The sequence below is a fragment of the Bison bison genome, unplaced genomic scaffold (genome assembly GCF_000754665.1).
Source record: "Bison bison bison isolate TAMUID 2011002044 unplaced genomic scaffold, Bison_UMD1.0 scf7180017864180, whole genome shotgun sequence".
Classification (NCBI taxonomy): domain Eukaryota; kingdom Metazoa; phylum Chordata; class Mammalia; order Artiodactyla; family Bovidae; genus Bison; species Bison bison.
This window is the reverse complement of record NW_011494752.1, coordinates 13,535,033-13,552,161: the sequence shown is the minus strand read 5'-3', so window position 1 is coordinate 13,552,161 and position 17,129 is coordinate 13,535,033. Positions and strand designations below refer to the sequence as shown.

Genomic DNA, 17,129 nt, shown 5'->3' with positions numbered 1-17,129 from the left:
CCCCACCTCCAGGGTTCTTCCCATGACTCCTCTGGAGCCCTGAGCTTTTAGCCTGAGGCCCGGGGGCAGTGCTGAGTATGGGGTGGTTGCTAAGAAGAAGGGGGTGGCGTTTCATCCAAAGTGCTTGCTCAGAGCAGGTGCCCGGGCTGCCACCAGTTGACAGAAAGAGTCCTCTGTTCAAGCGCTGTCCCCAGAGAGCCTGACGCTTCCCAGCACCCCGGACTGTCCCCACGGAGCTCTGATGGCGGCCTGCCTGGCTTCGCGGTCTCGGAAAATGTACTTAAATGCTCCATGCCTCAGCTGGCGTCTGGGAGGAGATTCAATTACATGGTAATGAGCCTGAATCCTGCAGAGCCTGCCTCTTAATCACCAGCTGGAAAATGCAACCATCTAAGACACAGGCAGGACACCCTGGCCACGACCTCACTAACCCAATCCTGTTAGCTTCCTCCGCTCCCCTTGGCTCAGCTGCAGGACTGCCAGGGTGACCTTCCAGGACAGAGGTTTCCTTGCCCAGGGATGCTGCGTCTGGGCGGGCTGTGCCTTGGGCGTGGTGCAGGCCTGGCCATGGCAGGGATGAGTGAGGCAGGAGCTCTCCTGGCTGAACCTAGAGAAGGCCAGGGAGAAAGCTACATGCCCAGGTGGTACCAGCCTCCTTTTCTGCAGGAATCCCATTGTAGGGTGCTGTCTCCTAACCCTGGGTAGGGGAGTAGAGGCTGAGTTTGAACGGACAGCTACCCCAGTCCCAACATCACTGGCTTCAACACAGGTGTGCAAGATGCCAGACAGGTGAGGGAGATGGGCGGTATCCGACTGTAGACTTGACTCTTACCCAGTCTCCACCAAGCACAGAAAATGTTGTGTGACTTACCAGGTGACACCTGGAGTTCAAGAAATCCAGTTGTTCCAGCTTTCTGTATGGACGCCTCTGGGGCAACCTCTTCCCTTGTGCTGTGAATGGCTTGACCCGAGACCTTTCTGGATGCCACAGTTCTCTGAGCAGAGAGCAGGAAGTGGGCTGGGGTCTGGCGGGTTTCCTGAGTTCTGATTTCGGCAATGATTTCAGTAAACGCAGAGGAGTTCCATAATCCTGAAGGGACTGTAGAAAGCTGGGAATCTCCTGTTTAGGTTTGGGTATGAGTTAGTTGGAAAAGAGGGCAGGTACTAATGTGTCCCTTTGTTGTTCAACCGCCAAGTCATGTCTGACTCTCTGCAGCCCCGTGGACTGCAGCACACTAGGCTTCTCTGTCCTTCACAATCTCCTGGAGTTTGCCCAAGAATACATCCCTTATATCGTGTCAAGTCGTCATACGTGTGGTCCGTGCCTGTGTGTGTCTGGGCGTATGTCTCTCTGAATCCCTGAGTGTGTGTCTGTCTGCAAGTACCTGTATGTGCTGAGGAGAAGGGCCTCAGAGGGCCGACTCTGGCCTCTGTGATGTTCAGAGGTCTTTGGTGTGTCTGGTGTTCTAGTGGCCATAAACTCTCTGAGACTGAAGCCTCATGGCTTTCTCTCCTGCTGTGTCATTTCTCTAACACCGTGGTTCTCAATCCCGGCTGCACATTACCTCACCTCACCTGGAGAGCTGTATAAAATACCGATTCCCTGGGTATCACACTGGTTAAATCAGACTTTCCGGACTCAGGACCTAGGCCCTGCTGTGTGCCTGAAACTCTGCAGGTCACTCCAGTTGCAGCCAGGCCTGGGCTCCCCTGCTAGGAAAGCAGGGGAGCTGTGTGTCAGGAGGCTTCAGTGAGACAGGGGGACACAGCTTTGAACTTGGAGCCGGGATGGGGAGGGGGGCGGTGCCTTTCAGAGCTGGTTCCTCATGAAACCATCTAGGCTATTTTGTCTTTTTGGTCCTTAGTTTTTCCTTCGTGGTAAGACAGGGATCATTACAGCTTCCTGCCTGCCTCCTCTCTGTGGTTTGAGGTCATTTATGTGAACGGGCTTTGAGGTTCTGAAAGGTCACCCAAATACAAGGAAACATTGTTAGCATTATTTGTGTTAGCCCTTTGTAGAGACCAAAGAGTGAGGCCAGAGGTGGGTGGGCAATTACAGTGAGATCGTAGTGAAAGGGAAGCTGTGGGCACGCACCCTGGTTGCTCTGTGATTTAGCTTTGCCGTTGTTGTTTAGTTGCTGAGTCATGTCTGACTCTTTTGCAGCCCCATGGACTATAGCCCACCAGGCTCCTCTGTCCTCGAGATTTCCAGGCAAGAATACTGGAGGGGTTGCCATTTTCTTCTCCAGGGGATCTTCCTAAGCCAGGGATTGTATCTGAGACTTCTGCACTGGCAGGCGGATACTTCACCATTGAGGCTTGGATTTGGCTCCCTGGTGTCTCAGATGGTAAAGAATCTGCCTGCAATGAAGGAGATTCAGGTTTGATCCCTGGGTCAGGAAGATGCCCTAGACAAGGGAATGACAATCCACTCCAGTATTCTTGCCTGGAGAATTCCATGGACAGAGGAGTCTGGCAGGCTACAGTTAATGGAGGGGCGGGCCGTGTCTCAAAGAGTCAGACACAACTGACCTGCTAACACACACACACACACACAGACACACACGGGAAGCCTTGCAAGTAGTCAAATCCTGTTAACATCTGTGCTTGTAATTCCAGGAGCTGACACTAGGTGGTGCCTGATCCATGCCGTGAACCGGGAGGGTGTCATTTGGGGCTGGGTTTTGCCCCCTTTGATTACAACATTTACTGACATAATCATACCAGGAGAAGGGCTTGAATGCCCTTCTCACACTGTCATTGTACAATCAGGTGGTGGTCTTCAGTCTGCCCAGAGGCACCTTCTTCGTTTCCTCCTCTCCTGAAACTTCTGGCAGTTGCAACACCAGCCCTCATTCCAGCTGGAGTTGGCTCTGCCTGCCCGCCCAGACTTCAGAGCTACATCAAAAAGCTTCGCTTGCTGGCAGCGTCCCAGGGAGAGGCCCTCTTGGCTCCTGTACAGACTTAATTAGCTCTTGAGCTGCTCGCCTGTCAATCTGGCCTTCTCTGCTCCTCCCTCCCTGCTGGCATTCAAGGGGGCAGAATCTCATTTCTTCTCCCAGGGGCCCGTTCCTTGCAAGTCGCTTTAGCTTCCTTTCCTCTCTGTGATCAGGAGAGCAGGATGGAGGTATCAAGTCGGTAATTGTAGAAGCTGACTGACACTTCTTCCTGAAGTTAAGGAAGAATGGCTTTGGAAATGAAGCTACATCTCTCATTCTCCCTGCTGTCTTTAAGCCTGACCTCTGGGTACCAGTTACTTTGCATAAAATCACTCAGTCCTTTCAGACAGCCAACCCAGTGACTTCTATCTGGCTTTCTTATAGGAACCTAGGTTGTTAGGGCTCCCCCCGACTCTTTCTTTAACAGTTTGAAAACACATCTGAAATCCACATTTGTGGATGTTACACATAGCTCGGCGTGGGTAAAAACACACAAAAGTTTTGGAACAGCACACTTGAGGCTTCCCTCGTGGCTCAGACAGTAAAGAATTGGGAGACCCGCATTCAATCTCTGGGTCAGGAAGATCCCCTGGAGAAAGGAATGGCTACCCACTCCAGTACTCTTGACTGGAAAATCCCTTGGACAGAGGAGCCTGGCTCCAGGAGCCAGAGGAGTCCATGGGGTCACAAAGAGCCGGTCACAACTGAGCAACTAACACTTTCACTTTGCACTTTCACAGTGACTGCCTCTGGGGAGGGGACTATGTGTTCAAGCTAGTCTGTGGTCTCTCGTGAAATCTCCCATGACAGGGAGGCTTGGGGGTTCTTTGGCTGATTCAGTGCAGTCTTACTTCACTCCTTCAGACCCTAAAAAAATAAACAGAAGGAAGAGAATGCCCCTTAGTCTACTGTCTCACTCCCAGCCCAGGTCCCCTGACACCCTTCTCTTAGGCTTGTGGGAGCTTGGAGGCACAGAGTGTGTTTTTTCCAGATGAGAAACTCAGATAGGGACCGAGGTGAGAGGTCACTGGGAAACTGCAGGGTGCGGTCAAAGTGAATTCCTCACTGGCACCTGTGAGAGGAACAGCCCGGGTGGAGGCAGGGAGCCTGTGCAACCTCTGGACTCCACGAAACCTTTCACAACAGTCTTTGCCAGGTTCTCTCCCTGCCCCCAGCTCTTCCCAAGTGCATGCAGTCTCTGTCTTGGTCAAATTCCCCAGGATCTCACCCAGCTTCCTGCCAATCCCCTCTTTACACCTGCCTCTCTTCCCTTCTTCCTCAAACCTCCTTCAAAGTCTGTGAGGAATCCTTCAAAGTCTCCAAAAAGGCAAGTCTTTTCACTGTAAACTGCAATGGCCCATCAGACCTGATCCTTAGTTAAGGAAAGATCCGGGCTCTGGACTGTAGGTCTTCTCAGAAGGCAGAGATAAGGAGCCAAAGCAAAAAAGCATTAAAGTTTCATCTTACAGTGATCTGGCCATTGATAAACTGGTGATTGAAACCTCTTCGTGTTTAAATACGAAGTGCCATTGTTCAGTCGCTAAGTCGTGTCCAACTCTTGGAGACCCCGTGGACTGCAGCACCCCAGGCCTCCCTCTCCTTCGCTATCTCTCAGAGTTTGTCCAAGTTCATATCCCATTGAGTCGATGATGCCATCCAACCATCTCATCCTCTGCGGCCCTCTTCTCCTTTTGCCTTCAACCTTTGCCAGCATCAGGGTCTTTTCCCATGTACTTAACAGAAGTACTTAATGTATTTAAACAGAAGTACATATGAATACAGAGAAGGCAATGGCACCCCACTCTAGTACTCTTGCCTGGAAAATCCCATGGATGGAGGAGCCTGGTAGGCTGCAGTGCATGGGGTCGTGAAGAGTTGGACATGACTCAGCGACTTCACTTTCACCTTTCAGTTTCATGCACTGGAGAAGGAAATGGCAACCCACTCCAGTGTTCTGGCCTGGAGGATCCCAGGGATGGGGGAGCCCGGTGGGCTGCCATCAGTCGGGTCGCACAGAGTCAGACATGACTGAAGCAACTTAGCAGCAGCACATATGAATAAAATAGAAGGCAGCCCAGTGTGCTGAAGTCCATGGGGGTCACCAAGAGTTGGACACAACTTGGTGATGGAACAACAAAAGAGTCAAGGTTCACTACTTTGCCTTTTGTTCTAGCCACAGCGGGCATCTCTCTGCAGCAGGCTCTGCAGCTGCAACTCCAGGACTTGGCATGCACTTTCCCCTCTGCCTGAAGCACACTTCCCTTCACTTCCTCTTCACTTTTCTGACCCTTGTCTTTTTACAGGGATCCCTTTGGGCATCCTGGCATGTCTTCATCCCGTAGAAGCATCATGCTCTGACAGCGTTATTTCTTAGCCTGTGCCAAACTTTCATTCAACTCATGAATGAGGTGTGGTAAGTCATTCCAACAAGGTCTCCAGTTCATCCACGCCTCCCCAAATCTGTACTTCCCACCCTGCCACATACCAATGACACGGAAATACTAGCAGAGACTGGAAAAATAAGTGCCTAGCAGTGCTTGCCCTCACTTGCTGCTCTTGGAGTCCAGCAACTACTGTATGAAAAGCTGGGGTTAGTCTGCTGGGTGATTGGAGACACAGTTACGGTTGTCCCTCTTGCTCCGGTCAGCAGCCGGCCAATCACCTGTCAGGGAAGCAAGGACATTTTAGATCACTCAGGGGCCGGGTCCCATTTCCGTAGTGTAGTGGTTATCACGTCTGCCTCATACTCAGGGTGGGCGAACACTGTAGGGTGTTCTGCCAGCTAACTGCAAGCACGTAATCACATCCAGTAGAGACCACTCCGGAGACGGTGATGGCACCCTACTCCAGTACTCTTGCCTGGAAAATCCCATGGAGGAGCCTGGTAGGCTGCAGTCCATGGGGTTGCTAGGAGTTGGACACAACTGAGTGACTTCACTTTCACTTTTCACTTTCATGCATTGGAGAAGGAAATGGCAACCCACTCCAGTGTTCTTGCCTGGAGAATCCCAGGGATGGGGGAGCCTGGTGGGCTGCCGTCCATGGGGTCACACAGAGTTGGACACGACTGAAGCGACTTAGCAGCAGCAGCAGAGACCACTCATCCATCCCAGATCAGAGGAACTGCCCAGCCAACATGCAGAATGATGAGTGAAATAAACGGCTCTTGTTTGAAGCATTCAGTTTGGAGTTTTGTTGCACAGTTGAAGCTACCTGATACATGAGGGGATTAACAGAAAGAAAAATAGCTGGTTCACTAAAAGATACGAGAAATTGGGATTTATACAGTCAGTGGGGAAAAAACTGCTAAAAGAAAAGTACCAATTCACTTTTTGCAATTCAGTGTAAAACTGGTTAATATTCAACCAGGCAATAAAAACATCACCCATTATCTTCCATCAGAGACTCAGAGATGATAGTGTTTAGGAAATGAAAGAAAAAGTTTACTATCAAAGATGTCAGGGAGAGAGACTTCAGAAGGGCTGACTTGCCAAATATCAAACATAATGAGCCCTTAAAGGGAAAAAAAAACCTCTGTAAAATCACCAAGGTTATCAAGTTTAAATTAGCCTTTTCATGATGAAAAACATCAGCTTTCTCTGATCATTATCATAATCCCAAAGGTCAGGGCATAAGATATCAGGATAGCAAAAAAATCAAGGGTAAATGGAAATTGTTAGGGAGGTGTTGCAGGTCTATGGGAAATAGACAAGGTTTTACAGTATAGGCAACCAGAGGTAGGCAAGGTGACCCTGTTCTTTTCATTTTCTTCCTAGCTGTGGTGTATAAAGAGCTTGATCACATTGGAATTAGAAAGTATAAGTGATTTTTATTTCCACACTTGTGACTTCCCTGGTGGCTCAGATGGTAAATACTCCGCCTGCAGTGAGGGAGACCTTGGTTGAATCCCTGGGTTGGGAGGATCCCTTGGAGAAGGAAATGGCAACCCTCTCCAGTATTCTTGCCTGGAGAATCCCTAATCCAGAGGAACCTGGCTACAGTCCATGGGGTTACAAAGAGTTGGGCATGACTGAGTGACTAAGCCCAGCACGTATTTACTGGACAAAAAAAAAAAAATTGTGTCTCTGTTTTATAAAAGGTAACTTCTAATTTTATGCATGAGTTCTAATCAAGAATTTGTCAAAAACACATTCTCTTAGAGGGTCAGATGACTCTCCAGCGGACTTTTTGGAGAATGCTCCAATGCTAAACAATCTGCCTGCAATTCTGGAGGTGTGGGTTCAATCCGTGGGTTGGGAAGATCCCTGGGAGAAGGAAATGGTGACCCACTCCAGTATTCTTGCCTGGGAAATCCCATGGACAGAGGAGCCTGGTGGGGGGTACAATCCATGGGGTCGCAAAGAGTCAGACACAACTGTGCGACTAACACGTACCAGCATTGCTTTAAATTCCAAGTCATGGATAATTTCCCCAAACACGTAAGTCCCTGCTGCACCAGTCCAGGTCAGCTGCCCCTCCATGTGTTGTCCCAGCGCCTGGACCCACTTATCACAGGCCACTGTCATATCGTAAAACCGGCTTAGGAAGGCTCCTCTAGACTCTGGCCTTCTTGAGGGGGCGGACTTTCCCAAAGTCTAGCTCAGGGCCTTGTTTAAAGCTTGTTGAATGAATGGGTCAGTAGGTCATTTCCTCAGAGACCCAAGGACAGCGTTCCCCACACTTGGCGGCACCAGAATTTCCAGGGGTGCTTTGCTTAGTAGCTCCCCAGATAATGCCCATCAAGTGATGGGCTGGAGCCGCCTGGTCCCGCCTGGTGAGCGCTGACTCTGGTGAGCACATTTCCTCAGGACTCTGTCTCAGTGACATCATGTTGGTGGTCTGAGACTGGACGTGGTGTGAGCATTTACACCGTGGAATTGGCAAAGGCTGCCAGTGAGGGTTTTGGTTTATGAGAGCCGGCTTACCAGCATGTCACTGACCTTCCTCCTCTCTGGTCCAAGGACTAATGTTTGAGAATCGTTGACCTAGGATAGTGTCAGCCAACCGCAGCCAGTGGGCTAAATCCAGCCAGCTGCCTGCTTTTGTGCTGCGCATGGCTGGGGTAGTTTCTACACCTTTAGAGGGTTGTCAGAGGAGGAGGAGAATAAGAGAAATAGGAGGAGGAGACGGAGGGGAGGAAGGGGTTAGTGGGGAGGGGGAAATGAGATTCTATATAGCCTGCAAAGCCTAAAATGTTTCATATCTGGCCTTTTATGGAAAAAGCTTGCTGACCCCTGACCTAGAGAAGCTTCTTAGCCCTGACTGCACGTTAAAATCACCTTGGAGACTTTTCATACGTTTTAGTGCTTGGATTCCATAACGTCCAAGGTGGGATCTGGGCGTCTGTGTAATTTCACAGCTCCCCAGGGGACTCACGTTTTTCTGTCTGGAGTCCCAGGTTTCCTGGCTGTTTCCCCACCTTGCCTCTGTTGCCATTTCCCACCTCATCCCAGCTACCCTGAATGTTCCCTGTCCTGGGGGAGGGTCTCTTGAGGGTTGCCTTGGATCTGAAAGGCATTTCTTTTGCCTGGAAACAAGTGATGGGGGTGGGGCTGGGAGTGGGCAAGGCTTCCAGGTGAGCACAGCTGGAGACCAGGAGTGTGAGGAGAGTGCTGATAGCCGATAGCCGAGCTGTTCTTCACTCACCTTCTTACTCCCACTCCAAATCCTGGAGCTCGCCAAACACATCGGGCAGAAATATTCCTTGTTTGGGGTAAATGGGCAGGGGAGAAGTTGTTAATCTTCTGTGTCTGAGTCAGGGATTTGACTTGCTCTCTCACGCTCACTGAGCATCCTTGAGAAGGAAGGGGATGCAGGATTCTGGAAGCTGCACCCGTCACCTGCCACCCAGGTGTCTGTTTGCTTTGAGGTGTGACTCCAAAGGAGTGAGGTAGGCGATTGCTAATCAACATACCAGCTCCAATCTCTGGGGCCTCGGGTAGAACACGGCATCCCAGAAGACTGCTGTTACCCAAGCGATTGGGTAACTTTCTTGGGAGTTACTTCCAGAGTCTGCAGCAAGTTCTTCTGAGTTTATTCTGTGTTGGTGATTTTCTTTGGAGGAGAGCTTACTTTTTTTAGGAATCACTAAAATCCAATTGGAATAAAATGGATCAGTACAACTTGAGGTTAAAAAATAATCTAATAATTTGTACAAAAGAAAGAAATTGAAAGTACCAGTAGATGCCCTAGCTTCATGGTTAAGAACATGGGTTGTGATCTTTATCATTTGGGTTCAAAGCCAGCCTCTGCCACAGCTACTGCTAGCCCCGCAAACTTGATCAGGTTGCTTAAACTTTGTGCCTTACTTTTTCTCATCTGTAAAATGGGATCCTACCTCACAGAGTTGTTATGAGGATTAAATTATACATTAACACATAGAAAGGGCTCAAATCTTCATTGTTAGTGTTGGAGTCCTTGTGCAGCCCATACTGGCTTGGAGGCTATTAAAAAAAATTCTGGAAATGTTTTGGACCATGGCGGTGGCATGATAATATCAAGTCTAGAGCTTCCCAACTTGGCCGTTTCAAATAATGTATTTGGATGTATGTATGGGGCTTCCTTGGAGGCTCAGAGGGTAAAGAATCTGCCTGCAAGGCAGGAGAGCTGGGTTCAATTCCCTGGATCAGGAGGACCCCCTGGAGGAGGAAATGGCAACCCATTCCAGTATTCAAGCCTGAAGAATTCCATGGACGAAGGAGCTGGTGGGCTACAGTCCATGGGATTGAAAAGAGTCAGACATGGCTGAACGACTAAGCCTTTCACTTTCACATTCATGGTTACTTTAAAGTGGGTTTCCAAACTTTACCTTCTGCTGATCACCCCAGGACGATGCCAGCCTAGCCCGTTTTCTCCCCACTTTACCCACATTGCAGGTCCTCCCTTACTAGAAGGTTTCTTTTGCATTTTGTAAGGCCGATTGGGAAACAAAGGGAGGGAAGGGAGGTCTGAGGGCAGTTTGTTGTTGTTTAGTCACTAAGTCACGTATGACTCTTGCAATCCCATGGACTTTAGCTCACCAGATTCCTCTGTCCATGGGATTTCCCAGGCAAGAATATTGAAGCAGGTTGCCATTTCCTTCTCCAGGGGATCTTCCTGGTCCAGGGATTGAACCCACATCTCCTGCACTGGTAGGTGGATTCTTTACCACTGAGCCACCAGGGAAGACCATGGGGGTAATAGCCTGCTCCATTATTTCCATATGGGAAGAGCTTAGGGGTTCCAGAATGATTGGAAATGGGGAAAATGAAACTGTACTTGACATTGGACATGTCTACTGCCAATGCTGAAGACTGAGGGGAAGCTCACTTCCCCTGCTCCCCCTTGGCACCTGCAGAGGGAGTTTTGGAGTACAGTTCTATGACTTTTAACCCATGAATAGGTTTGTTAGCCACCACCACAATCACAGGGGTTTCCAGCTGGCTCAGTGATAAAGGGGCTTCCCTAGTGGCTCAGATGGTCAAGAATCTGCCTGCAATGCAGGAAACTCAGGTTCAACCCCTGGTTTGGGAAGATCGCCCAGAGAAGGGAATGGCAACCCACTCCAGTATTCTTGCCTGGAAAATTTGGGGTTGCAAAGAATGGGACACGACTGAGGAAATCCCATGGACGGAAGAGCCTGGTAGGCTGCAGTCCATGGGGTCGCTAAGAGTCAGACACGACTGAGCGACTTCACTTTCACTTTTCACTTTCATGCATTGGAGAAGGAAATGGCAACCCACTCCAGTGTTCCTGCCTGGAGAATCCCAGGGACAGGGGAGCCTGGTGGGCTGCCGTCTCTGGGGTCGCACAGAGTCGGACATGACTGAATCGACTTAGCAGCAGCAGCAGAGCGACTAACACTTTCCCTTCCCTTCAGTGGTAAAGAATCTGCCTGCCAATGCAGTAGATGCAGGAGACATGGGTTCAGTCCCTGGGTTGAGAAGATCCCCTGGAGGAGGAAATGGCAAATCACTTCAGTATTCTTGCCTGGATAATCCCATGGACAGAGGAGCCTGGTAGTCTGTGAGGTCAAGAAGAATCCAACACAACTGAGCACGCAAGCAGCAACAACGACAATCAGGATACAGAGCAGTTCTATCACTGAAACCCTCCCTTGAAATTCCTATGAAATCACACCCTCATCTCAACCCTAACCCTGATAAGTACCTATCTCTTCTCCATCACAGTGGGTTTGTCTTTTCATGCTTATCTACAATCACACAGCCTGTAACCTTTGAGACTGTCCTTTTTCACTCATCACAGTGCCTCTAAGATTTAGCCAGGTTGTATCTATAACATGTTTCTTTTTTTACTGAGTAGTATTTCACTGTATGGCTGTCCTATAGTTTGCTTATTGAATCACTCCTTAAAGGACATTTGAGTGGTTACCAGTTTGGGACGATTATGAGTAGAGCTGTTATAAATATTTGTGGTTTTGTGTGAACATAACTTTCCATTTTTGTAGGGTAAATATTCAGGAGTAGGTTTCACAGGTCATCTGGAAAGTGTGTGTTTAATTTTATAAGAGGTTGTCAAATGTGGAAAACAACTTATGATTACCAAAGGGGAAACGGAGTGGGGAGGATAAATTAGGATTATAGGATTAACATATAGACACTACTATATATAAAATGGGTTTCCCCGGTGGCTCAACAGTAGAGAATTCACCTGCAGTGCAGGAGATGAGGGAGATGTGGGTTTGATCCCTGGGTCAAGAAGATCCCCTGAGAAGGAAATGGCAACCACTCCAGTTTTTTTTTTTTTTGGTCTGAAAAATCCCATGGACAGAGGAGCCTGGTGGGCTACAGTCCAACTGGTTGCAAAGAGTCAGATACGACTGACTAAGCACATAATAATAAGTGTGTAGTAATGTCTTGAAGTGGATTTAATTTACACTTTCCTTAGGCCTATTGATGTTGAACATGTTTACTATCATATGGCGAGCTTTGGTGAAGTGTCTGCTAACTCCTTGCCCGTTTTCAAATTGGGTTTGTCAAGTACAAGTGCCATGGTGCTTGCCATCTGCCTCCACAAGGATTAAATCAGATGCTGCTGCAGCTCCTGACGGGAGTTCAGGGTGAAGAGCAAAAATGTGCTGGGGGAAAGACTGGCAGAACAGGTCTTCAGATAGATGTTTTCAGGAGCCTATTTTGTGAGCTCAATTCTTGTATCTCCTCATATCTCGAAAAGCATTAAAAAGCCTTCATGGTGACAACTGCTCCTCATGACTCACAGCAACCTTATGCAAGAAATACGTGCTTGATTGCATGCACTCTCCCTTCCCCCAAATCACCTGTATACTGACCTTCCCCCTGCCTCTCTGGAGCAGTTTCTCAGAGCTATCTGAAATGCTGTCTCCTAGCCCTCATTATACCCCAAATAAAACTTAACTTGCGACGCTCAAGTTGTGAATTTTTTTTTTAAGTTGACAGGTTGTTTTCTTATTACTGAATTTTGAGAATTCTTTATATATTCTGGATGCAAATGTTTTGTTGGATATGTGATTTGAGAATCTTTTGTTCCCAGTCTCTAGCTTCTCTTTTCATTTGTTTAATGGTGTCTTAGGCAAAAGAAAGGATTATAATTTTGATGAGGTCCAATTTATCAATTTTTAAGAATAGATCATTGTTTTGGTGCCATGTCTAAGGATTTTTTTTTGCCTAACCGGCCTCACATTCCTGGGATAAACACCACTTAGTTGTGGTATGTTGTTCTTCTGTATTGCTGAAATCAATTTGCTTACATTTTATTGAGGATATTTGCATCTATGCTCATGTCACCCAGGCCTCCCTCTGTGTAGTCTGGGCCTTCAGAGACATGTCAAAGCAGCTGGCTTTATTTTTTAAAAAACAACTCACCTGAGGTTTACCCTCAGAAGCTTTCCCTTCCTGGTAGTTCTCAACGCTGGCTACACATTAGAGTCGTCTGGATACTTTAGAATATGTGTGAACATGCCGCCCTCTCCCCTACCCCCTATCAGAGGTTGATTCAATTGGTCTAGGAGGTGATAGGTAGATAGGTAGGTAGATAAAATCACCAAGAATTGTTCAAGTAAGAATTATTTTGGTGGCAGAGAATGCAAACGTGCAAACGGAGATAAAAGCACCCAGTAACCGAAATGTCTGTATCCCCCACGTCTGCTTCAGAGTATTTTGTCCTCTCATGGCTGTGCAAAGAAATTCCCCACATAGCTTTCTGTCAGCATCATTTTCAAACATACACAAAATAGAGATAACCCAGTTCTGATAATTGTCAGCATTTCATCCATCTTGTTTCATCTTTTCTGCCCCTACCCCATTTTTTGTGTTGGATCATTTTAAACAAATCCCCAATATCATGTTATTTTTCGCTGGCTTAAAAAAAAAAATCCTCCCCAAGTGATTTTAATGTCAGCTGAGATTTGAAATGCATGCAGCAAAGCCTCTTAAAGTCATGGGCAAATGTTTAAGCCATTTAGGAGACCAAATCCTTCACAGTGCGTGGTAATCAAATAAAGCCTCAGGATCCAGCTGACACAAGTGCAATGCATGTGCAGTTTCTCATGTGCTGAGTAATCCCGCATTAATGGTAAGTAGCTCGTGTAAGAAGGTAATTAACACCATTCAGCTAAACTGAATTTTCATAATTTTTTCTCCCTGCCTTTGTTCTCCAAAATCTATAAACAATATTAATACAGTTTAATTTTCATGACATACTCATAATCACAAAAACACACTACTCTACAGACCTTTCTCCCCAAAAGCCAGTGCACAGGGTCCCTGGACCTGCCTGGGACCCAGAGGTCTGGTCCTTTCTGTTTAAACCCCTCCTGTCTCCCCTAGACTCCATACTGCCATGACCTAATGTTGTAGGTAAGATACCTCCAGTGGCTTCCAGTTTACCTGATTTGAAATCATTTGCAATACAATAGTAGGCTGTGAACACATGACATAGATTGACTCTGCTCTCAGTGGAAAAACAGCTAATAAACGATGGAAAAACAAACGGTCTTTTGATGGGAAAAAAGAGAAAGAAGAATTATTTAGAATGTTTATCATTCATTCCATCCATGAGTACTTGCTGAGTATCTGTGCTGTGCTGTGGTGTGCCTGACTCTTTGTTAACCCATGGACTGTAGCCCTCCAGGCTTCTCTATCCTTGGGGATTCTCCAGGCAAGAATACTAGAGTGGGTTGCCATGCCCTCCTCCAGGGGATCTTCTGACGTGGGATTGAACCTAGGTCTCCCACATTGCAGGCGGATTCTTCTGTTTGAGCCACCAGGGAAGCCCAAGATTGCTGGAGTGGGTAGCCTATCCCTTCTCCAGGGGAACTCGCTTACCCAGGAATCAAACTGGGGTCTACTGAGTATCTGCTGCTCCTGCTGCTGCTGCTAAGTCATTTCAGTCGTGTCCGACTCTGTGCAACCCCATAGACGGCAGCCCACCAGGCTCCCCCGTCCCTGGGATTCTCCAGGCAAGACCACTGGAGTGGGTTGCCATTTCCTCCTCCAATGCGAGAAGGTGAAGAGTGAAAGTGAAGTCGCTCAGTCGTGTCCGACTCTTCACGACCCCATGGACTGCAGCCTACCAGGCTCCTCCATCCATGGGATTTTCCAGGCAAGAGTACTGGAGTGGGGTGCCATTGCCTTCTCCAGACTGAGTATCTACTGTATGCCAAATATTGTTCTAGGTGTTTGGAATATATCAAAGAGTCAAAGAGACAAAGATCCCTGCTATCAGGGTGCTTACCAAAGGAATTGTATTGCACCTCCCCAGAAAGAGCCCCCACAATCTGCCTTGCACCACCCCCCATCAACTTTGTTACTCCTGTAGTCAGTTGTTGCCAGCACATCCCCATTGCAGCCTCCTTGTTCCAGGAGGCCGGCACCATACCATCTATACCATCTATACCATGGATACCATGGTATCTATAGCAAGGGGAGGTGGGCAAGATGGGGAAGTGGTATATTTCTCAGAACACCCCAAGCTGGACTTGGGATGGACTGACACTTTGGGCAGAGAGGATGAAGAAACTAGTGTCAAAAGCACAGACAAACCCAAGTGATCAGTGATCTGATGGTGGACCAAGGAGAAGGACTTGGGATGAAGGTAGTGGGTGTTGTACATATCTGTAAATTGCAGGAAAGCATTGTGATCGATTGACAATATCTGCTGTGCGCTCTGGAATGAGGAATAAAGGAGGTAATTACTCTCTCAATCCCTGTGCTAAAAATTTGAAATCCCTCTCTCCCTAACTCCCGTCCCTCCTGCCCTGCCTCCAGTGATCTGTTTTCTGTTCCCGTGGCTTAGTTTTCTTGAGTTTTATACAGAGGAAATCATACAAAATGTGCTCTTTTATAAGTTCATCAGGTTTCTTTCACTCCCTATTATAATCTGGAGATTCATCCTCATTGCTGGCTGTATCAATAATTCATTATTGCTGAGTAGTACTATTCTGTTGTACGATATGCAACAATTTGTATCTCTGTTGACCTGTTGAGAGATTGATGACTATTCCAGTTTTGGCTATTACAAATAAAGCTGCTATAGTCATCTGTGTACACGCCTTTTACAGATGCAGATTTTCTTTTCCCTTGAGTAAATATCTAGGACTACAATGACTGGATTACATGATAGGGGGTTGTTTTACTGAAGAAGCAGCCAACTGTTTTCCAAAGTGGTTGTACCATTTCATATTCCTGTCAGCAATGCACGAGACTTGCAGTCACTCTATATCCTGGCCTATGATTGGTGAGGTCAGTCTTTTAAATTCTAGTTCTCTGAATATGTGCGTAGGGATATTTAAATCAATATTTTAAAAACAAAGTTTAGGTTACTAATCCGAGACTTTCTTTTCTAATACAAGAATTTAAAACTATAAATTCCCTCTGAGCTCTGCTTGAGCTGTATCTTACAAATTTTAAGTTGTATGTGCTTTTTATTCGATTCAAAAATGTTCGGATTTTCCCTTTGAGTTATGGACTCTCTATAAGTGTGTTAGTTTCCAAATATTTGGAAGATTTTCTAGATATCTTTATGTAAATGGTTTCTAATTTAATACTATTGTGGTGAGATAATATGCTTTGTATAATTTCAGTCATTTAAAATTTATTGACACTTGTTTTACGGCCCAGAATATGGTTTGTCTTGGTGAACGTACTATTGTTAGGTGGATTGTTTTATAAATGCCAGTTGGTCCAGCTGGTTGGTAATGTTCCAGTATTGTATCTCCCTGCTGATTTTTTCTCTCTACCTTTTTTTAATCAACTATTATGGGTGTTGAGATTTGCAACTATCACTATGGAGTTGTCTATTTCTCATTGCAGTTCTATTAGTGTTTGTCTGCTACATGTTGAAACTTTGTTATCAGGTACCTATGTGTTTAGGATTGATATGTGATGAATCCATCCATTTATCACTATGAAATGACCTTCTTTATCTCTGGCCATATTCTTTGCTCTAAAGTCTATTCTGTCTGACATACTGTAGCCACTTCAATCTTCTTTTGAATAGTGTTAACATGGAATATCTTTTCCAACCTTTTTGCTCTTAACAATTTGTGTCCTTATATTTAAAGTACATTTCTTTTAGGTGGCATATTTTGGTCTTTTTTTTTTTTTAATCAAATCCGACAATCTCTGCCTTGGGGATGTTTCAACCACTTATGTTTCATTTAATTGTTGATATGGTAAAGTTTATCATCTTATGATTTGTTTTCTGTTTGACCCATCTGCTATTTGTTTTCTTCAGCTTTATTTTTTCTGTCTTCTTTTCAGAAAATTGAATAACTTTATTATCCACTTACCTTTTCTTTGATGGTTTATTAGCTATAGTTAGTTCAGTCGCTCAGTCATGTCTGACTCTTTGCGACCCCATGGACTGCAGCACGCCAGGCTTCCTTGTCTATCACCAACTCCCAGAGCCTGCTCAAACTCCTGTCCATGATTCCAGTCAGTGATGCCATCTAACCGTCTCATCCTCTGTCATCCCCTTCTCCTCCTGCTCTCAATATTTCCCAGCATCAGTGTCTTTTCCAGCTATTAGCTATAAAGTCTGTTATAAAAATCTATTTTCAAGTAGTACCTACCACTTCATGTATAGTATGATTATACTTTAATTTGTCTCCTCCTGGCCTTTATACAATTTTTGTCGTGTATTTTACAAGCAGGTAAAGTAATTTGATCATATTGAGTTTTGCTTGTGAATTTGTTATGCAAGATCAGAGTAGCA

The 17,129-nt window shown here is 46.5% G+C and overlaps 1 protein-coding gene across 1 annotated transcript in view; it reads right to left on the bottom strand.

The window, feature by feature from the left end:
• The window catches only part of TMEM220 (transmembrane protein 220), a 58,466-nt gene extending 51,001 nt beyond the window's left edge, over positions 1-7,465 (bottom strand). Inside the window, exon 1 of the mRNA XM_010843190.1 lies at positions 7,334-7,465. Within this exon, the coding sequence (XP_010841492.1) occupies positions 7,334-7,465 (132 nt within the window). The remainder of the gene's footprint in view (positions 1-7,333) is intronic.
• Between the last annotated feature and the right edge of the window lie 9,664 nt (positions 7,466-17,129).